The following is a 22,942-nucleotide window of genomic DNA, read 5'->3' on the forward strand; positions in this document are numbered from 1 at the left end:
GCCAATTCTGTACCACATGTTCCCAGAACTCATAATACAAGGCACATTAAAAGAAGAGCGTAGCAAGAGCCAACGGTTTGCTGAGCAACACACCTCTATTGCCAGAGACACACCAAGTCCCACAGCCAGATGCCAAGGTCTAGCAGAGCTCTGAGCAGAGGATACTCAGAAACTAGGATCTGAAGCAACGCATTTTATCAAGTCCTCAGATCAAAAAGTAACCAGGAGGTATGACACAAACACCAATGGAAGCATATAGCAACAAACATTCTTGTAGAATGACCAGATGTCCCCAGTAAACTTCATTTTACTAGGTTCTGGTGCACGGATAGCGTTTAAACTGGGAGACCTAGTTTGACTAAAACCGTGGAATGTGTGTCACCTCAAAGGCCTCCAGCCTTCTCATTCATTCCCACCTCCAGCAACCTCTCATCTGCTCATCAGAGGCATGAGCACTGCAACATCTCCCAGTTCAGTGAGAATAGGATCTATTGCCTTGTGTTAAGGGCAAGAGAGATCTGGCAAGTAGGGAGAAAGGACCGACAACAACAGAAGGAACCAAAATAAATAAGGGAGGACTTTGAGCTAGGGCCTATGGTGGGGACAAGAGGAAAATAACTGTAGCACAGAAGTGCAAATGAAAAGCAAATCCTGGCTGAAGTCGCAACATCTTCTGAGTTACCATGCCATTTCAGTGCTGTGCACCCGATGAGCCACCACAGGCTGACCACTCTCTGAGATAAGGGATAAAATGTCAGTGTCATAAGGGGGAGGAGGGCGCATCAGAGCAATGGAATGGAGTAATTTGGTTGAAAGTCCCTGAGGAATTAATTCATATACATATTGCTCTCTGGGCATGAATGCAGAAGGTAAAGACTCACAAGGCCATCAGAGTCAGTACTATTGTCCACGTAAAAGGAGCTGGAGTAGTACACTGGTCTATACTTAGTTGCCCCAATACTTAAATTCTGACTATCTCACAGGCTAGACTTTTAGGAGTTGAACAGAAATCACACAGGAGTGTGACTGGTTCTTGGATACAGTCCATTGATATTGTTGGCATAGGAAGGACAATGAGCACGCAAGGGATACATGGGATGAGTTTCGAAAACCTCCCTCAAATGGACAATACTGACAAGTACTCAACCATTTTTCTAGAAATAGGCTTGCACCAGGACCCCAATCCAGACAAACCAGAACTCAATGGACCTTCACATTCTAGCTGTGCAGCTTGGCAGTCCTCCAGGCATATACAAGAGTACTGAAACCAAGGGGTGCAACAATTCAGCCTATAGATTATGCACATAGCCAGACCCCTACACAACCTGAGCCAGCTGCCACCTGTCCCTTCACAAAGCCAAGTCTTCTGCCTTTGTTTCCCCAGTATAGACCATGACCATCACAGACCCAAGGGAGCAGCCTCTGAGCAGGCCCTCTATGGAGGGCCAGGAGCTCTGCTTTCTCTTCTCCGGTGGTACTGACTACCCTAACATCCAAGGGAAGCAAGAGACTTTTCTACAGCCTCCTAACTACCTGTTTTCATAATCATAGAATCCGTTATATCTATGCCTCTGTTGCTTCATCTACTCAGCTACCCTGGCTCCTGAATCCTCTGTTCTTCTTTACCTATCTTCTGCTCTGGATCACGCCTCCACTCTCCCCATCTTTACCTTGTTCATCATTGTGCCTCTGTGTCTAGCTTCTACCCACCTCGCTTGCTCCTTCCTTGTCCTTGCCAATCCCCTGCCCTCACCACACCACACCCCCCTCATCTCCCCTCTTGGGGATCTCATTGGGAGCTTGTTTCCTTGCTCTCAAATCCACTCATCTGGTTTTGGTTTTGAATGTTTTACATGCACAGAGAAAGAGTTGACATCTTAAGATGCACAGTTCAACTACATGCCTAAGATTCTGTTATACTTACATTGCCTCAAATTGTGTGTTCTGAAAACTACACATATTTTACAGACCACTACTCTATTAAGGTAGTGGCAATAAGGAGAGAAAGGGAACAGAGAATCTTCCTCTTACATGGCACTACATTTTGGAATATGATGAAATACGTAAAGGAAATAAGGACATGAAATACAAGTTTGACAAAAGAAGGAACTTAAGGTTTTAAATATAGAATTCAACTCACCTTCCTGGGTTTCAAATCACTGACATTTCCTATTATGCCTGTATACTGCAATACCTGGGCACAACAGGGGGCGCCAAGGAGATAATTTTTTTTTAAATCATTTTAAAATATTTTTATGAGCAAAATAAGGCAAAGTGGTAAAAATGTGCATTATCCTCCAACTTTAAACAGCCAGGACATTTATATGACGCAAGAATAGCTGTCCCATACTAACATGTTACATGTCAAATTTCAGAGGAAGATATTTTGCTTAATTATGAGACCCTCGAAACCAGGATTTACAATAGATCTTTTGATATGTTGGCGGGCTCCAGGGTACTTGAGCTCCAAAAACAGCATTGACAGTTGTTTCTTGTGCTTTCCTTTAGTTGTTAGAAGTAGCCTCACCTTGTTTTGAGTTGACATCTGAGGGGATGTGTGAAGGGTGTGACCCTGGTGAAAAGTGCTCGTCGCTGTAAGTGATAAGTGGCGTGAGAGGGTGAACCGCATGGGAAGGCTGCACCACTGGAACCTTATTTGACTGCAAGAGAGTAAAAACAAGCAGCATTAGTAATAATTCTCAATTCTCTAATAGGTTTTTTTCGGGGTGGGGGGGGGGGAAGCGAAAACTCACGGTAACTTGTTTTTAAAAGATTCTTATTTGTATTACTAACCATATTTAGCCTCCTTGCTCCTGAACATACAAAGCATGGAATCTTACCTGCTGGGGCAGAGTGCTTTTGAGGGGGATGAGACATGACAGTCAAGCTTGTAGTGGCAGCCTAAAGACTGTTGGGGTGGACCAGATAGAGAGGGTGCTGAAGCAACAGCCAGGAAGTGGCTATGGTTAGAGAGACAGCTGCAGCTGCTCTTGGGAGGCCTAGTGGAGTGGGAAGAAGCAAGAGGAGGAGCTGACTAGTAGGAGGGCAGGTAGTCCACATAGTACCAGAATAGGACCAACTTACACAGCAGAAATGAAATTACAGGAAAGCTCTACACCACCAATTACAGTTTGCATTTCTTTGGCCCTGAACAGTGAAACCAGTCTGATCAGTGTCATTTTTGTTTGAAGTCACTGTCTGGTTCTTATGCATTAATACAGTGCTATACTGTTGAAAATTTCCAACACTGCTGGGGTATCATCTCCTTCCTTCTGCCCTACCCCTACCTCCCCCAAAAGAGTCAGGAAATTTTAAATACATATTTCAGTTCATAGCAGGGAACAAAACAGTCCTCCACAAGAGAGTAATTTAGGGTATAAGGAGTTGACAGTGTCCCTTTAACAAACTAGGTTGCTTATGAGCAAAACATACCAGCTCAGTTTCTGGAGAAGGGCGTCAACCTAAGCAGCAGGAGTCTGGTACTATTTACTAAGTTTCTAAGAACAGAAAAGTGCTAAAAATGCCTGAAGACCAGTATTGTCATGTTATTCTCCCAATTGGGTGTTGGGGGGGGGGAACCCACAGACATAAAACAAAACACTTGTATTTGATATTTTCTACAAATTAGACACAGCCATTAAAAACAAAAGTGTTTGCCTGATACATGCAGGAGTGCCCTGAAGCTAAAGAAACACCACCAGCAGTAATTCTTCTCACAGCCCAACATTATCCCCAACTCCTTACAAAAAACACAAAACTAGAAAACAACTGTTTTGGGGACTTATGTGCACGTTACCTATTTTCCTATATTTTACATCCTCATTCCTCGTTTCTCATAGCAGGACTATGCTATAGTAATTCCGGCATGTAACAGATAGATTACTCATCATTTCTACCCCAGAATTCAGTCTGCTGCCCCTCTGCAAAAATAATTATGCCACAAACAGAGGTTTTTAATTAAAAACGAAGAAAGTCAGACAAAAATGCTCTTAAAGCTCAGCAAGGACACTAACTGCCAAATATTTGGAATTAAGAGAAAAAAATTAAGAGCCCCTTGAAATGAATTTTATTTGAATCCTAATACTCAAATCCTGGCATAATAATAGATTTTAGGACTATATTTAAAAGCATAAATCAAGGATTTCTTTAGACTTCTAGAATGAGAAGTGGTAAGTGGATAACTAAATTTAAAAAAAGGCTGATAAAAGTGCATGCAGGAGTGTGGCTGGGAACCAGTGCAGTATTTTCTGCTTTCCTTGTTTTCAGAGCACCACCTTAAGGAACTTGCATTAGAAGGCAGTATCTTCTTAATGTCTGACCTATCCCTCCAGTCATATAGCTCAGAATCTAGTGCCATGATATTTTGCTAAATTATGCTATCCTTGCTCTCCTCTTAATTTTACGGTTTTCAGCACAGATTTGCTTTCCTGTGGGAAGGAGATAAGAACCTCAGGATTTTAATTTAAGCTTTGGCCTTGTCTTATATTTTGCAAGATGGAGAGAGAAAGCAGCGCTAGTAGGTGTTTTAAAGCCAACAAGCATTAGGTCCATTTTTATAACCAAATAATAGAAGCAATATGAATTTTCAATAATATGAGGAGTTCAGTTCCAAAGGTGATCGCTCAGACTGCTGTTCATCCCTCCTTTTTGTATAAATTAAATAAAATAGGTGCCAAATTTCAGATGATTTGCAAATCATGTCTCAGTCTTTAGCTGCAAGATTCGTGCATTGACTCTCCAATCAGCAGTTACTTTAGCTAGCTTAGTCAGTGTATTGTAGGTCTGTAGATGCGTTGACGTCACACACATCAGTTAGGCAGTATTGATTGTTCAAGTTTGGTAACTAACCTTTTGTACCATGTTGAGTATAATTAGTCTGCATGTTCCACAGTAGCAGGGTTACTCACGAATTAGTTTTAGATAGTATCCATTTATGCTTTTAGTTAGCCCTTCCTTCTATCCTCTAGGTCTTCAGCGTCCTGATGACTTATTTATTTAAACATCTTATTTCACACACCATAGACATCAGATTATCCAGCGTGCCTGCCACCTGCTGCTTTTAAGTGCTTGGAACAGGCAGAGCAGGTTGTTTACCGAGCCCCCCTCTCAAGAGCAGTGAGGACAGCACTCAGTAGCTTCTGTAAGAGGAATGGTGGCATCAGTCCACTTCCTACTGGATAGATGTTTACACCAAAAAACCAGTAGCCGGCATGGATGGCAAAGGCCCCAAGGACTGAATGGACAGACTACTGAACAATCCACTCATCCCTAGAGATTGTACCTTGTATATGAGGGACCAGACACTGGTGATGGGACTGTGGGGATGGGAACTTTATTACCACTGCTTGTGCCATTACCATCCTAAGAACAGAGGAATTCTCTCTAGACCTCTCCATCCAGCTCTACCAATGAACAGAAAATAAGAATCAATGGATACTCTTAGAAGTCTGACATTCCCAGAAGTACCAGGTCAAAAAGTGATCTTAATTGGCTGATCCATACATAGATACCCCTTCAAGTCACTGCTTACCAGAAGTTGCATTTCTGGTAGTGGCGGTGTTTGAGACCCCCACAGATCAGAGGTGGGCAAACTATGGCCCGTGGACTGTCCTGCCCAGCTCCTGAGCTCCTGGCCGGGGAGGCTAGTCCCCAGCCCCTCCCCCGCTGTCCCCCCCACGCAGCCACACTGCTGCGCGAGCAGCACTCTGGGCAGCGGGGCTGCGCGCTCCTGCAGGGCAGAGTGGCAGCGTGTCTAGCTCTGGCCAGGCAGCGCGGCTGCCAGACATGCTGCTTTGAGCATCATGGTAAGGGGGCTGGGAGGTTGGATATGGGGCAAGGGATCCCGGGGGACAGTCAGGGGATGGTGAACAGGGGACGGGGGGGGAGTTAGATAAGGGGTAGTGTCCCGGGGAGCGGTTAGGGGACAAGGAGAAGGGTGGTTGGATGAGTGGGAAATTCTGAGGGGGGCAGGCAGGGGCAGGAAATGGGAGGGGGTGGAGGCCAGGCTGTTTGAGGCTCGGTGGCCTCAAGCCAAAAAGTTTGCCCACCCCTGCCATAGATTCAGATTACTTATGGCAAGTAGCAAAGATGTACCCTATTCTACAGATATCTAGATTTCATTTCAAATCTGAGCACTGAATCAAACTCTGCTTGGAAAGTTTCATGTTAAGTTTCAATATTTTTTTTAAAATGTATTTTATCAATGTTCTTCAGGTGATCACTGAGGAACGCCAACGTTCCACAAACTCATTCAGGGAAAGGGATTCAACCTGGGCTCGGCTTTCATTAAAAGCCTTTTGTAAGTCTGGTACTAGCGGAAGAGTGATACTGTGCTTTTATTCATTTCCCTCAATCTTAAGGTCCCTGACTGGGCTCTCCAGGGCATGGGCCCTCATGGGCTGATAAATCTGCCAGAAGCAAGGGGCAGAGAGCAATGCAAGTCACCCAAAATCTCCACTCTACTGAAAAAGCCAGAGTCATCCGACCTGCTAATATAATGGGATAGGCCAAACATTCAATCAGGCCTTGTCTAAATGGGTGGGAAAGATTCAGAACAACATGAATTAATATAAACGGATATAGTTATGCCACTATTATCCCCCATGTAGACATTTTTTCCAGGATAGGAGAGGGCCTTTTTTCAGTTCAGGTCACATATCTATACTGTGTACAGCTATATTGTGGTAGCAAGCTCTCGGTGCCTCTTCCAGCTGGGTTCTTATAGAGCCCTGATCAGTTTTAGAGCTGCCTCTCTCCTGGTGAAATTCCTGAGGGAGGACAACTGGTACAGGTTTCTAAGGAGAGGGAAATGGAGTTACAGAAGTGAAGCTTGCCCATAAACACACACAGGGTGTTTTAAAGGGGCAAATTTATATTTGCAGGTTATGGCATTTTATCATTATATGCTGCATCCACCCCCTTCCCCCCCAATAACCAATCTAACAGAGGAATATTATAAAAGTTGCTGCCAAGTCAATTTGCTTAAGCAGGATTTGTATCATGTTATAAGTGTTATCGCTTAATATTGTGGTTAACTGCAATTAATCCTGCTCATGCTGGAAAGCCAGAAAGGTTATGTTTTTCACTCAGAGGGTCTCCTTCCCAGAGTGTGTTTTATTCATGTATAATGTGACAAGACAGTTAGAGGGAGGGTGGGGGGAAAGGGTGGGGAATGTAGATTTTTTTTTCTTTGCAAAAAGAGAGGACTAGCTAAAACATGTAGGGAATGTGTTGAGTTCCAGCTCTCTCCAGGCCACACTCAAAGGTAATAGGATGTTGTACTTAAGAGCATCAACAGACACAATGGCCACAATCTAGGTCACGTAGAGTAGGAGAAGAAATCAAATAATTTGGTTTCTTTTTGTACAGCTTGATAAAGGAAACCAATCTTCAACCATTTTAGAGATTAGTTTCCCTTTATCAATCTGTATTATGGACTGCGCACATCAGCCTTTCCCCAATTATTCTATGAAGTAATGTATTTTACTGCAAAAAGACTTGAGCAATTCAAATAGATCTGAACCTAGAGACTATCACAGTTTGGGTCACAGATACTGTAAGCTCCAGGAAATGGGGACTATTTATGCCTTCTATGTTTTGCACAGTATTCAGTATACACTCAACAACTACACAATTTTAAAAAATAGCCATTGCTACCATATGCAAGTTTTGAGGTTTAGTTTTTTATACTGCTGTGATACTTTCATCCCAAATAATTTACAAACTTGGAATCTAATCCTGTAAACCCTTAATCATTTTTTGATCAATCCCATTGAAGACAATGAAACTATTTGAATGACTATGGATCACTTCGGTGGTGAAAGTTTCAGGACTGTTCCTATACAGGAAGTTGAATCCCCCATTGAAATGCAATGTTTGGGTAAAAAGAAAAGGAGTACTTGTGGCACCTTAGAGACTAACCAATTTATTTGAGCATGAGCTTTCGTTTGGGTACAATACCATAAAGCAGTTTCTGATGAAGTTCTTCTTATAGATTTGTCTTTTAATAAAATCATACATATGCTAAAATGGCTCCTCACCCAACTCCCAGATGGCATATAAAACAGACTGAAGCCTATGTATTTGGGGGAAAAGTGAGTAGTTAAGCATGTTGGTGTTTGTATATACACAAACACGCATTTCATCATTGTTTTGAAAAATATAGTTGAACGTAAACTTTCCTCAAATTCCACAGAAAATTTAACAACTGTTTTGTATGTCAATCACTGTGTACCGAAAAAAATTACATGCCTTTTAGGAGAAAAGAATCAGTCCAGACTTACTGAACAAAATATTTCCTTCCACTTGTGTTCAGAAGAATGCTATAAGACACATACATAACCTCATCTTTGTGCAAAGGGTGGAGGATACCCTCCCATATGACGACCAGCAAAAAAAAAAAAAAACCCTCTCAAAGAAGCAGAGGGTCACAGATTTTCAAACCTAAAAACCTGTTATGCTTTAAACTACCTTGATGTTATACCAGGTTTATGAACATTAAAGGTTAATTAGAAAGAAACACTGAAGTCCATTAACCTGAGTGTGTGCCAGTTATGCTCTCACTGACCAAGCTCAAAAGGACAGTCACCCTGGAACAGTTAAAAACTAACCCTGCTCTTTAAGGTTGAACAGAGTCATGTCACTGGCTCCATCTCTGTTGTTACATAACAAAAAAACTCCAGTGGAGCATGGTGCTGGCACACAGGGTCTCAAGTATGCGGTGTGATTTTCAGAATCTCTTTTGGAAATAGTAATGTACATGAATAGCTGGTACTTACTGAACCCTCTCTGGGCCACTTCCACACTTCATGGAAGTTTTGCCATTACCTGTGGCTTCACAGAATGATGCATTATTATTTGTTACTAGCATAGTGCTAACAGACTGCTAGAGACTTTGCAAGCAGGTAAGAGGGTCCCTGCTCCAGAGAACTTGCAATCTAGACTGAGAGGTCACAGCAGAGCTGGCTGGCCTGACAACCAAAGAAAAAACAAAAACACACAAAAACAGTTTAGCTTAACTGTGTACGCTAAACTCCTCTTACATCTTGAGACCCCTCCTGGGCATTCAGACGACACTGGTCAAAAATTACTAGTGAAAGATTGGATGTTGCCTTAAAGTCATCCAAAATGTTACAACTGCACTATTTCCACAAATGAAAACCAAAAACATGTTTAATAGAAAAAGTAAATGCAGCCACAAAAGAAACCACAATTTTCTAGTAGGATCTTTCCCATATACAGAATGTCAGCTTAAAAAAAAAAAAGTTATGAGTTTATGATCAAATGCAGAAAATTGTTAAGAGTTCATACAAATGCAAACAGGTTTCCTGGCTGATGGCTTTTTCTTTCAGAAACTACTGGGGCTTTATCTACTTTAGACTAAGAAGTCTACCATGATGATATTACTACAACTGGAATTTCAATGCTGACAATTTCCAGCAAACACTCCAATGTAAAAAGAAAAGGAGGACTTGTGGCACCTTAGAGACTAACCAATTTATTTGAGCATGAGCTTTCGTGAGCTACAGCTCACTTCATCGGATGCATACCGTGGAAACTGCAGCAGACTTTATATACACACAGAGAATATGAAACAATACCTCCTCCCACCCCACTGTCCTGCTGGTAATAGCTTATCTAAAGTGATCATCAGGTTGGGCCATTTCCAGCACAAATCCAGGTTCTCTCACCCTCCACCCCCCCACACAAATTCACTCTCCTGCTGGTGATAGACAGACAGTGAGGCTAAACCCAGGATCAGGAGCAAACACTGTTTGGCCCAACCTGATGATCACTTTAGAACAGAGGGGAACAGTGTTTGCTCCTGATCCTGGGTTTAGCCTCACTGTCTGTCTATCACCAGCAGGAGAGTGAATTTGTGTGTGGGGGGGGTGGAGGGTGAGAAAACCTGGATTTGTGCTGGAAATGGCCCAACCTGATGATCACTTTAGATAAGCTATTACCAGCAGGACAGTGGGGTGGGAGGAGGTATTGTTTCATATTCTCTGTGTGTATATAAAGTCTGCTGCAGTTTCCACGGTATGCATCCGATGAAGTGAGCTGTAGCTCACGAAAGCTCATGCTCAAATAAATTGGTTAGTCTCTAAGGTGCCACAAGTACTCCTTTTCTTTTTGCGAATACAGACTAACACGGCTGTTACTCTGAAACTCCAATGTAAGAAAGGCTTTAGAGAATATATGCCACATATTTGCGAAAAGAAGCTAAGCCAAGGTTTCAGGAGTGAGTAGTGATTTTAGGTGCCTTACTCCTTTGGGGCCCAACCTGAGATGTCTCAGAGGGGCCTGATTTTCAAGCAGTGAATGCCCAGGACTTTCTGAAGAGTGCATTTAAAGGTGCTCCAAGTTGAGCAACCAATAATTGGGATATCCAAAAGTAGTCACTTTTGAAAAAAAAAAATCTTGGCCATAATTTTCACTTTCTTTTTTTAAAAAAAATCTTTGGATGAGCACTCTTCCAACACCACTCAAGAATACATTCAAATCAATTAATCTGAGAAGACTTTGGGGGATAACAATGCCATATATTAGATTCAGTTTAAGCTCTAAATGTTTTTGTTCTATTTTTAAAGATCTGTGAAGGAAAAATGATTAATTGAAGCTTCAGTAAAAGCTAGCAGCTGTAAGATATCCTATATGCAACAAGTGTGCAAAACTATAAAAAGCCCAAGACTGAGCTACCACAAAAATGTTTGTTGGTTAACACTAGCGATGAGTCAAGCTGTTGTGGAAACTTGCATTGAGCTGAATGGAGACTCTGTTCCACCAGGTGCTGAGAGAAAGATATTAATTTAATAATCTTCCAAAGGGCTCTTGTATCCATGACGATGAGGTGTTAACAATTGGACAAGGAGTTTAAAAAAAGATACAACCTGTGATCCAAACACCATGAGCAAAAGTGGAGAATATTGTGGTAATAAGTGGACTGATTACTCATCTTCAGTAAGGTTAAATTCATGCTGTCATCCCCATTCATTTCAATGGTAGTCACTGCAGGTATTAAATGTGTATATACAAAACAGACTCCAACAAATAGTAGGATGGAGTCGAATCAAGTTCCCAAATTACCTTTGCTGTTCTGGGCTGTACTAAACTGCTAGGTAGCTCTGATATTTTATTCTTGACATCCCTACCACCACCCAGCATCTGTTTGCACACTAGAGGGGTTTTAATCCCAATCTTTGTTTGAAACCATTTCGGAGAATCCTCATAGCTCTTCATTTGACGTGATCCAGACTGACCTGATCTCAGCTACACAAGTTTCTGAAGTGCAACCATCAGTAACTACTCTGATTAGTTCCCTGCCTCTAGGCTAAAATAGCTCAGAACCTCAGCCACTGGATGGATACAGTAGCATCACAAAAACGTAACAAGACTCAACAAGTCAGGAGTATAAAAATGATTTAAGAGTAAAAGATAGCCTGCCTGTACTTTACACAGAAAGGAAACACCAAAACGCAACTGTTGCACTGGCTGATTTTTATGTTCTGTTAAAATACTATCTGCGCTCTACTTGTTTCATGCTGCTGTTAAGAGATGAAGATACTGTTATTTAATACAACAATTATATGAACTTGCTACAGTGACACAGAATTTAGTAGTACACCTGTTTTATAGCCTACCTCTCCAACCCTATCCCGTTGGAACCTCTTAGACCACTCTGCTTTTCTCAGCAACTGTAGAATATTTCATATATCATTTATTTTCTCTTTTTTTCAAGAAAGGCATGTTTATGCAGATTAAGTTATAATTACAGCTGAAACAATAGTCAGTGAAGTACTGTTACTATGTTACACTCACAAAATTCATGTACCAGGGTGAAGCCACTTGCCGGGGGGGGGGGGGGGGGATGGCGGCAAAAGGACCTGGAAATCTATTAATTTGATCCCCAACCAAATTAAAAACATTCGGTCATTATCAATGAGAGGCACCACACCCTGCCTAGCAAATTCATGTTCAATATCCTTTGCAGGGAATATTCATACTTTTTTCCTGAAAATAGAGTTGCTAATTTTTTTTAACCAACCCAATATTTGACACTTTAATGAAAAGTTTAATAAATAAATAATAAATAATTTGGAAAATTTCAGCTAGCTCCTCCAGAAAAAAAAAGCAAAACAAAACACTGAGAGCATTGCTAACATAGCAAGTGTTTTAAAACTCTCTTGAAACGAATGGAGACCTTGTGGGAGAGCGATCATCTCACCGGAGAAAGATTGGGGGGGGGAGGGGGGGAAGACATTTGTCACTTGGTATCTAAATTTAGTCAATTCCAAGAGCGAGTGTTGTGCTCTGATATATCAGAGATTAAAATTATTTTTGGTAAGGAGTATTTAGCAGATCAAGAGAGGGGCAACTCCAAAGGCAAGGGAAATTATCCCAATCTTCCCATCAAAACACTGACTGAATTGTAATGGATTAGCAAATCCTTAGGTTTTTCCATATGAGGACTGTTCTTGTTCTAATAAATGTAGTTTTGAACAATGTAGGAAGTGACGAGCCTAAAAGACCTTTAGGAGCTTAGCCTCCCATTGCCACAAAGGTTTTACAGGCAGAAACAAGACTTAACAAGTGGGTGAAATTAACATGTGGACTGGGTGGTGGGTGGAGAGGATGTGGGTAACAAGAATAGAATGTTTTAGCATGAACTAGCTACATGTAGATATAATAAGATGATCAGTGTCATAGTAATTGAAACTCACCACTTTCCTAGCTATTTGAATTAGCTAATGCCTGAATTAGGCATTCACAACAGAGGCAGAGGCAGATACCCAACCTGGACAAAGGAAGTGGTCTGAAATGGTATGGCAAATCCTATATTATTCTTATGCACAGGACATTGTGAGGGTGCAGTAATTCTCTTCATTCAAAGGCACTAACAGGTCATTTTGTAAATGAAGTGCTGCACATTCAGTATCACTCTCCACTTGGAGCTTTATGCAAGACAAGATAGGAGCTGCAATAGCATGGGAGACCAAAAGGATGGGGGGGGGGGGGAAGCTGGGGCCGGGGGTGGGGAAGAAACCAGGACTAGGCCACCTGAGCCAAAAACAGATGACCAGTAGGGGGCAGAGAAATGTGCTAAAAATCTCCACCTTATTGCAGAAAATTCCTGCTGTTGCTAGGGTGCAGAAGAAAGCAACTAGTAACGAATTTAAAGGAGCCAGTTTGTCTTCTAGCTGTCCCCTAGTTCCTGGGCAACCCTGTAGTAACTGGCCATAGCCGCAACACGTGGGAAGACAGTCTGGGAAAGCAGCAGCCAAACAGATGTTTTTACCAGTCACCAACGGGCTAAGGGGGCAGACAATAAGGAAAGACACAGAAATGCCCGGGGGGGGGAAGGGGGGGATTTAATATGTTTAATATGTGGATGAAGAGGATGGGAAAGCCCCCCTCCCGAAAAATGGGGGTGAGGGGAAAGCAAGGGTGGCAATTTAAGAAAGGCAGGTTGTGGGAAGGGTTGGAAGCAACAACCCTAAATTTGTACTTTGTGGCCCATCAGCTGCATCGATTTCAAGGCCAGAAGGGGCCATTATGAGCATTTAGTCTGACTTCCAGTATAACACAGGCCAAAACCCATAACTTCTGTTTGAGTTATACCATATATTTTAGAAAGAGAATATATCCAGTCTTGATTTAAAAAGACTTCAAGTTTGGAGAATCCACCATGTTGCAAAGTAAGCTGTTCAAATGATTAATTACCCTCCCTGTTAAACAACGTGCACTTTATTACTAGTCTGAATTTGTCTGGCTTCAGTTTCCAACCACTGGATCTTGTTATGTGCTTTCCTGCTAGAAAACTATTATACCCCTGAGAGACAGTGTTTCCAGCATGGCCAGTTCAGAGAAACCTGTGGGTCTGCAGAGTGTGACATGAGATGGGTTACATTAGTAGATTTAGATTTGCTTGCTGTTGGTATGCTTCACAGTCAGATATTTTTAAATCTGGCAGAATAGAGTTTGCTACACATTCGCCAGGGACACAGACCAGCATACAAATCAGAGTTTTAAGCATAAAAAAAATGGAGCAAAGAGCTGGAAAATAAAGGCAACACATAAGCAGGAGGAGCAAAACTTAAGTGCAAGCCAGACTGCAAAAAAGAGGTTCATTCTGTAAGGTCTACGTGGTTAGAGCATATTATGAGAAGTGAAGCATGGGAGCAAGCAGGGGAGCATTCCTTTCTTCCTTATGTCAGGATCCTGAACTCGACCATCTCATGGTCACTGCCTCCCAGGTTCCCATCCACTTTTGCTTCCCCTACTAATTCTTCCCGGTTTGTGAGCAGCAGGTCAAGAAGAGCTCCGCCCCTAGTTGGTTCCTCCAGCACTTGCACCAGGAAATTGTCCCCTACACTTTCCAAAATCTTCCTGGATTGCCTGTGCACCGCTGTATTGCTCTCCCAGCAGATATCAGGGTGATTGAAGTCTCCTATGAGAACCAGGGCGTGCGATCTAGTAACTTCTGCGAGTTGCCGGAAGAAAGCCTCGTCCACCTCATCCCCCTGGTCCGGTGGTCTATAGTAGACTCCCACCACGACACCACCCTTCTTGCTCACACTTCTAAACTTAATCCAGAGACTCAAGTTTTTCTGCAGTTTCATACTTGAGCTCTGTGCAGTCATACTGCTCCCTTACATACAATGCAACTCCCCCACATTTTCTGCCCTGCCTGTCCTTCCTGAACAGCTTATATCCATCCATGACAGTTCTCCAGTCATGTGAGTTATCCCACCAAGTCTCTTATTCCAATCACATCATAATTCCTTGACTATGCCAGGACTTCCAGTTCTCACTGCTTATTTCCCAAGCTTCGTGCATTTGTGTATAGGCACTTGAGATAACCTGTTGATCGCCCCTCTTTCTCAGTATGAGGCAGGAGCCCTCCCCTCTCACGCGCTCCTGCTCGTGCTTCCTCCCGGTATCCCACTTCCCCACTTACCTCAGGGCTTTGGTCCCCGGTGAACCTAGTTTAAAGCCCTCCTCACTAGGTTAGCCAGCCTGCTTGCGAAGATGCTCTTCCCTCTCTTCGTTAGGTGGAGCCCATCTCTGACTAGCACTCCTCCTTCTTGGAGCACCATCCCATGGTCAAAGACTCCAAAGCCTTCTCTCCGACACCACCTGCATAGCCATTCGTTTACTTCCATGATTCAACGGTCTCTACCCAGGCCTTTTCCTTCCACGGGGAGCATGGATGAGACCACTTGCGCCTCAAACTCCTTTATCCTTCTTCCCAGAGCCACGTAGTTTGCAGTGATCCACTCAAGGTCATTCTTGGCAGTATCATTGGTGCCCACATGGAGAAGCAGGAAGGGGTAGCGATCCAAGGGCTTGATGAGCCTCGGCAGTCTCTCCATCACACCGTGAATCCTAGCTCCTGGCAAGCAGCAGACTTCTCGGTTTTCCCGGTCGGAGCAGCAGATAGATGACTCAGTCCCCCTGAGGAGAGAGTCCCCGACCACCACCACCCACCTCCTTCTCTTGGGAGCGGTGGTCGTGGAACCCCCAACCCTAGGACAGTGCATCTCATGCCTTCCAATCGGTGGAGTCTCCTTCTGCTCCCTTCCCTCAGACGTATCATCTGGCCAACTCTCCGCATTAGTACCTGTGGAGTTCAGGATCCTGACACAAGGAAGAAAGGAAAGCGGCAGAATGTGGACCCTGGACTTCAGAAAAGCAGACTTCGACTCCCTCAGGGAACTGATGGGAAAGATCCCCTGGGAGAATAACATGAGGGGGAAAGGAGTCCAGGAGAGCTGGCTGTATTTTAAAGAATCCTTATTGAGGTTACAGGGACAAACCATCCCGATGTGTAGAAAGAATAGTAAATATGGCAGGCGACCAGCTTAGCTTAACAGTGAAATCCTTGCTGATCTTAAATACAAAAAAAAGCTTACAAGAAGGGGAAGATTGGACATATGACCAGGGATGAGTATAAAAATATTGCTCAGGGATGCAGGAGTGATATCAGGAAGGCCAAATCACACCTGGAGTTGCAGCTAGCAAGAGAGGTTAAGAGTAACAAGAGGGGTTTCTTCAGGTATGTTAGCAACAAGAAGGAAGTCAAGGAAAGTGTGGGCCTCTTGCTGAATGAGGGAGGCAACCTAGTGACAGAGGATGTGGAAAAAGCTAATGTACTCAATGCTTTTTTTGCCTCTGTCTTCACTAACAAGGTCAGCTCCCAGACTACTGCACTGGGCAGCACAGCATGGGGAGGAGGTGACCAGCCCTCTGAGGAGAAAGAAGTGGTTCGGGACTATTTAGAAAAGCTGGACGTGCACAAGTCCATGGGGCCGGATGCGTTGCATCCGAGAGTACTAAAGGAGTTGGCGGATGTGATTGCAGAGCCATTGGCCATTATCTTTGAAAACTCATGGCGATCGGGGGAAGTCCCGGACGATTGGAAAAAGGCTAATGTAGTGCCCATCTTTTAAAAAGGGAAGGAGGAGGATCCTGGGACCTACAAGCCAGTCAGCCTCACCTCAGTCCCTGGAAAAATCATTGAGCAGGTCCTCAAGGAATCAATCCTGAAGCACTTGCATGAGAGGAAAGTGATCAGGAACAGTCAGCATGGATTCACCAAGAGCAAGTCATGCCTGACTAATCTAATTGCCTTCTATGACGAGACAACTGGTTCTGTGGATGAAGGGAAAGCAGTGGACGTGTTGTTCCTTGACTTTAGCAAAGCTTTTGACACTGTCTCCCACAGTATTCTTGCCAGCAAGTTAAAGAAGTATGGGCTGGATGAATGGACTATAATAGAATGGATAGAAATAAATGGATAGAAAGCTGGCTAGATTGTCGGGCTCAACGGGTAGCGACCAATGGCTCCATGTCTAGTTGGCAGCCAGTATCAAGTGGAGTGCCCCAAGGGTCGGTCCTGGGGCTGGTTTTGTTCAATATCTTCATAAATGATCTGGAGGATGGTGTGGATTGCACCCTCAGCAAGTTTGCAGATGACACTAAACTGGGAGGAGAGGTAGATACGCTGGAGAGTAGGGATAGGATACAGAGGGACCTAGACAAATTAGAGGATTGGGCCAAAAGAAATCTGATGAGGTTCAACAAAGACAAGTGCAGAGTCCTGCACTTAGGACAGAAGAATCCAATGCGCCACTACAGACTAGGGACCAAATGGCTAGGCAGCAGTTCTGCAGAAAAGGACCTGGGGTTACAGTGGACGAGAAGCTAGATATGAGTCAACAGTGTGCCCTTGTTGCCAAGAAGGCCAATGGCATTTTGGGATGTATAAGTAGGGGCATAGCGAGCAGATCGAGGGACGTGATCGTTCCCCTCTATTCGACATTGGTGAGGCCTCATCTGGAGTACTGTGTCCAGTTTTGGGCCCCACAGTACAAGAAGGATGCGGAAAAATTGGAAAGTCCAGCGGAGGACAACAAAAATGATTAGGGGACTGGAACACATGAGTTATGAGGAGAGGCTGAGGGAACTGGGGATGTTTAGTCTACGGAAGAAAAGAATGAGGGGGATTTGATAGCTGCTTTCAACTCCCTGAAAGGGGGTTCCAAAGAGGATGGCTCTAGACTGTTCTCAGTGGTAGCAGATGACAGAACAAGGAGTAATGGTCTCAAGTTGCAGTGGGGGAGATTTAGGTTGGATATTAGGAAAAACTTTTTCACTAGGAGGGTGGTGAAACACTGGAATGCGTTACCTAGGGAAGTGGTGGAATCTCCTTCCTTAGAAGTTTTTAAGGTCAGGCTTGACAAAGCCCTGGCTGGGATGATTTAATTGGGGATTGGTCCTGCTTTGAGCAGGGCATAGGACTAGATGACCTCCTGAGGTCCCTTCCAACCCTGATATTCTATGATTCTATGATTGTGAACAAAGAATGAAGGGGAAAAAAACGCAGAAAAAATGAGTTGATAAATACTAGAATAACCACCACCGAATTGGCCAGTTTAGAGTAGCTACTGCATTGGTTCAGATTGTGCATCATACAGAAACAGCAAAACTGCAGAAAGGTCACCTGTAAAGAATTTTTTTTTAAAAAAGAGAATTTGTGCCATTTTGCAATTATCATGCTACTGATTTATTAATTGCTTTAAGATTTAAAAAGAATCCGGCCTTCTTTGGTTTTGCTGGATGACCTCTGGTTGGGGCAGGGAGAAGAGGAAGACTATCTCAGATATGTTTATTGTGAACTGACACTTAAAGAGACATGCCTTTATTGCATGTGTTCAATAGGCACTGGAGTTAAATGAGTGATTTTAAAAATAAAAAAGTTTTGAACATCTTGATTAGAAATTCATTGCCATATCAACTGTTATTATTAGGCACTAGGACAATGCAATCAACAAGACATTCATTCTCTGGAAAATGTGTATTTACAATGTAAACTACATCACATTAAAAATAGTCCTCATATCTAAACATTTATCTTTCATTTTCATCATATAGCATAAATTTCCAGGAAATGCTCTGCAATTTGAACACCGATTAAATAATTTACTTAAAAATCCAGTATTTTTCACTAGTGATTCCTTTAGTTTTGTCTAGTCTTAATATAGTTTATATTACAAAAGACATAAAAAAACTGTTAAAAATATCAAGGTTGCAAAGTCAAGCACTCAAGTTAGGAAATGTCAGAATTAATGTTGCCCGTGCATCCTTAATTCAGCCCCCTTGTACATGTGTTATGAGAGTCTCTTTAATTACATGTCACACACACCTGTTTCCACAGGACTCATGGGCAACTTTACTTTTGGCATTTCATAGTTTGAGTTTTTGACTTTGAAACCTTAACATTATGAACAAATTTTAAATTGTATTTCCTTTTAAAAAAAGGACTTAAAAATGTGAAATTATGTGGAATCTTTTTAACCCCCAATTTGGGTCAGAGTTTGGATCCTTGGATCTGCAGCACAGTCCTCTACCACTCGAGAATAAGGAGTAACTGGTAGCAGTAGTAGGGGTTTTATCCTCTCTGTGGAGGAGCCACTGCCAGAGGGTTTCACAGTTATTTCCTTACAGCAGAAGAATTTGGAGACTTGGGACTCCTGGGTTCAGTTCCAGGTTCTGGATGGGAAAGTGCTCTAGTGGTTATAGACCCTTCTGTCCCTGTGACCCCATCTTTCCACACTCCCATTCTGCATCTTTCCAACTCCTCCCTTGCCCAACCTTCCCCTCCCCATCATGCGATTGGCAGATCCCCTCATTTCAAGGTGGTTTGACCTCAGCTCACACCCTTTGTCCTGGGCTTTGTTATTTTTATTGTCTCAGAGGAGCACAGTTCTCTTGGTTTATAGATTGAAATTTGATCTTCAAGCAATTAATGGACCAAACTTCAGAAACACTGAAGATTAGGACTGAAGACAAACTCGCATATGAAACTGCCTGGAAGCCAATGCAGGGGACTGATGTCCTTCCTCACATGCTTTTTATGCTGCTTCAGCACTGCTGCCCAGACTGGATTTGGTGAAGTAAGGATGTGCACTGCATGCAGTGGCAGGAAGCCAGGTACTTTGCTGGGTGCCCTATCCCAATGATCATCACCACCCTGTGAGACAAAGGTGACACTGTGGCTATTCATGTCCCTATGTTCAAGAGGTTAAGAGGCTGCAAGTTTTGCATACTGTATATAATTTAATTGGTTAGTAATAAGTGTCTTGATAATCTTTAGACATTAAGGTAGAAACATTTTCAGGGCTGTCATCTTCAAAGTCTTGGAGTCCTTCAGTTTAGGATAGGATGGTTAAACAAAAACCCCTCAAACACTAGAAGCTGGTCCAGCAACAGACAGTTCACATCAAGACAATAAGAGGACTACTTCTGAAACTCCTGGTGTCTTACAATGATATATGGTATTGAAACACTGTGGGAGAGTAAAAATGAATGTGCAAAGATTCTGCTAATTTGTATTAATCACTAGGAGATCCTTTACAGATTGCTTATTCCACATGATCTAGTGAACAAAACAAATTTAAAATCAGATGCATCACAAAACATACTTTGCTCATTTATTTTGTAAGGTGACATTTAAATTTACAACATAGCATGTTATAAATGTTTATATACTATGCTATATAAATATCATTAAAATAGTAAGGACTGAAGAATTCTGTAATGAGGTCTCATTACAGAGAATGAGGTGAGATTAGTAATAGTATTGTTTTTCTTTGAACAGCAAATTGTCAGGTTTATGGATTAGAGGGGCCTTGGTTTAAAATATGCAAGAATCACAGAAATTGGAAATATTCCCCAGTCCTGTCTTTTGTCCCTGCTTACGATGCAAAAATTCTTGTGGTTCAGAGGGGTGTTTATGCAGACTGTATTTATATATTTGAAACATCTGAAAGTAAAAAATGTATTCACTATGTTTGAAGTTGTGATTTTTTTTTAAATCAGAAAACCAGAGACAGGCATCACCTACTAACTTTTAGCCAAAAAGCACAAACAAAACTATACAAGCTATGCTATTAAGTGTAGTGGGAAATTGTTCTCAAGTGTTCTTGCCTTATTTCAAAATGGAGTCACAATCTCAACAAGCCAAAAACACTAATTCTTATATTGGAAGTAATAATGCTTATAGAGATCAATACACAAAAAGCCAAAGGAGCAAACTGCTAACTGCAGCAGCTGCTCAGTGATCAGACTTTGCTTTTACTAAGTCTTCTTCCCTGCAATGCCTTCATTACTATTACACATTTTATATTGCAGTAAAACTCCTGGAGAACCACCAGATTAGGGCCCCATTGCGCTAGACATTGTGTAAAAGCTTACAGTCTCTGCCCCAAAGAAATTGAAATATATAAAAACTCATGACATAATAGGTGGGTGGGACCTTTCCCCCCACCACACTGTTGCTAACTTCAACAAGGTGCTACCAGACACTGGTCTTTTTACCACCATCTACACTTGCTCTGAGTCTGCCACAGAATACATGTCCACTTGAAGCAAAGTACACAGACCCTTGATTATGTGGTGTAGTGTCACAAGTCTCAGGATCTTGTTCAATGTAGTTAACATGCTGGTCACATAATATACAAAAAGGGAAGAGAAGCAGAGGGTCAGTTTATTGAAATTCAAGACTTCTGTAGACATTGACCCTGCATACTCTCAGTGGGGGAAAAAATAACTTTTTAAACTAACTTTGAGTCCAGTTAAATCGTATTAACAGATTTATCCAATAATATGCAAATTTGGGTTTAAAAAAAGTCTTAAGTCTCAGCTCTAAGTGATTTGACTTCTCTGCTGATGGAGTCTGCTAATGGCTGAAGATTTAAAGCATCAAGTCTTAGCATACATCAGTGCAGACAACAGTCATTTATTGAAGGTAAAAAAGTCATCTCATTAGACATCCATCATTGGATATGGTCACGATGGTCCAATGTCTTTAAATAAAATATTCATTTTAAACTGAAAAAAATCCACTACAGGTATAATGATTACACCAAAAGCAGCAGTTTAACAATGCAAGCTGCAACATATCTGGAGGTAAAACATCTGCAAGTACCTGAAATTGTGCCTTCTGTGGAATAGTTCTACAGAATTTAACAGAAATTAACACAACAGGGCCCTACTGCAGTTACTCTATTAAAGAAATCTCATTTAGACAGGTTATTTGAATCTTCCTACAGAATTTTATTGCCAGGATTAATTGTCTACTAAATGATATAAGAATTTGTAAGAACTGCAGAAGCCTGTTGAAAAGATGTGGCATTTGAGAACAGGACTTTTCTATCAGAGCCCATAATTCAATTGTGACAAGAATAAGATGCAGATTTGACTTGATTTGTAACCACATCTTAATTATGTTTATAAGAGAAGAACAAGAATAATTTGGAAGAGTTTAGGTACTTTTCTATGTAAAGGGCATTCAAATCTACAGGTAGAAGACGACTTGTAACCCACACAGTATATATGGGAACTGACTGTGGCTAATAACTTATTCAGATGCCAATCGGAAGACTAACTGAACCCCAAGCTAGCTAGCTTTTTCCTAGATGCCCAGTGCTTTTAACCATCATCAACATGCCATCTCTCCACCACATGTACAAATATGAAATGCTAATGGAAAGTAACAAGGGAAGTCAATGGGATTAGCATGCTTAAAGTTAAGTATGTGCTTTGCTGGATTGGGGCCAGTACACTCAGCAATTTTTAGAGAAGATTCTATTAACATTTTCATTTTACATGTAAAGGAGATGCTTCAGTATGAGTTTTCTGAGAGTATCAGTCAAGCACTGAAAATCCCCGATACATATCTGAGCAGATCCATGAATTTGTTTGTGCAGGGAAGAGAGGAAAGCAAAAGAGAAAAGGAGAGTGGTTTGAGGAGGATTCACATGTGCACGCACACACACGTACATCTTTGCTCGTGTGTGCAAAGATCAGAATTTTTGCAACAGTCTCCAAATGCTAAGGAAGGACTTGATTGAGGCTTGCTTCACAATTCAGCAGCTCAGACTTTGGACAGACATCTGAATGCTGACCTGCTAGCGGTTTGAGATTCGTCCATCATTACCAAGAATACATCTCCAAGATTTATCGAGTTAATTAAGAAACATTACACAGCTTCAGTACTCAATAAGTCAAGTTTACAGTACTTTGGAAAGTGAAAACTTGCACTCTCTCAGCATTACTGAAACCAAAAAAATGTCTTTTAATTGATCTTAGCATCTGTTTAACTTGCTGTAGGATTCCATCTAGTTTACTATGTATCACTTCCTCTTCCACACTGACCAGATGAACGCTCAGGGTATTAATCCTGAGGGTGATCTGGACTGCTTTTCTAGTCGCTGTTGCTTAGGTTTTACAGAGGAGCCCAAACTGCACCTCAGGCCTGTGACAAAATGAACACTCTGTCTATGTTTAGGCATTGACTATGCTAAAAAAAACTACCAATGGTTGAAAACTGACTCTCACAGGTCTGCTCAGACTATTTTCAGTCATCACTAGGAGTCAAACT

General features: G+C 42.1%; 1 protein-coding gene across 9 annotated transcripts in view; it reads right to left on the reverse strand.

Moving 5' to 3' along the window:
• LEF1 (lymphoid enhancer binding factor 1) overlaps positions 1-22,942 on the reverse strand; it is a 98,670-nt gene that overhangs the window by 36,777 nt on the left and 38,951 nt on the right. For all 9 annotated transcript variants that reach the window (XM_048846681.2, XM_048846683.2, XM_048846679.2 and 6 more), the window contains one exon: positions 2,528-2,660. In XM_048846681.2, the coding sequence (XP_048702638.1) occupies positions 2,528-2,660 (133 nt within the window). The remainder of the gene's footprint in view (positions 1-2,527; positions 2,661-22,942) is intronic.

This window comes from Caretta caretta, chromosome 4 (genome assembly GCF_965140235.1).
Source record: "Caretta caretta isolate rCarCar2 chromosome 4, rCarCar1.hap1, whole genome shotgun sequence".
Classification (NCBI taxonomy): domain Eukaryota; kingdom Metazoa; phylum Chordata; order Testudines; family Cheloniidae; genus Caretta; species Caretta caretta.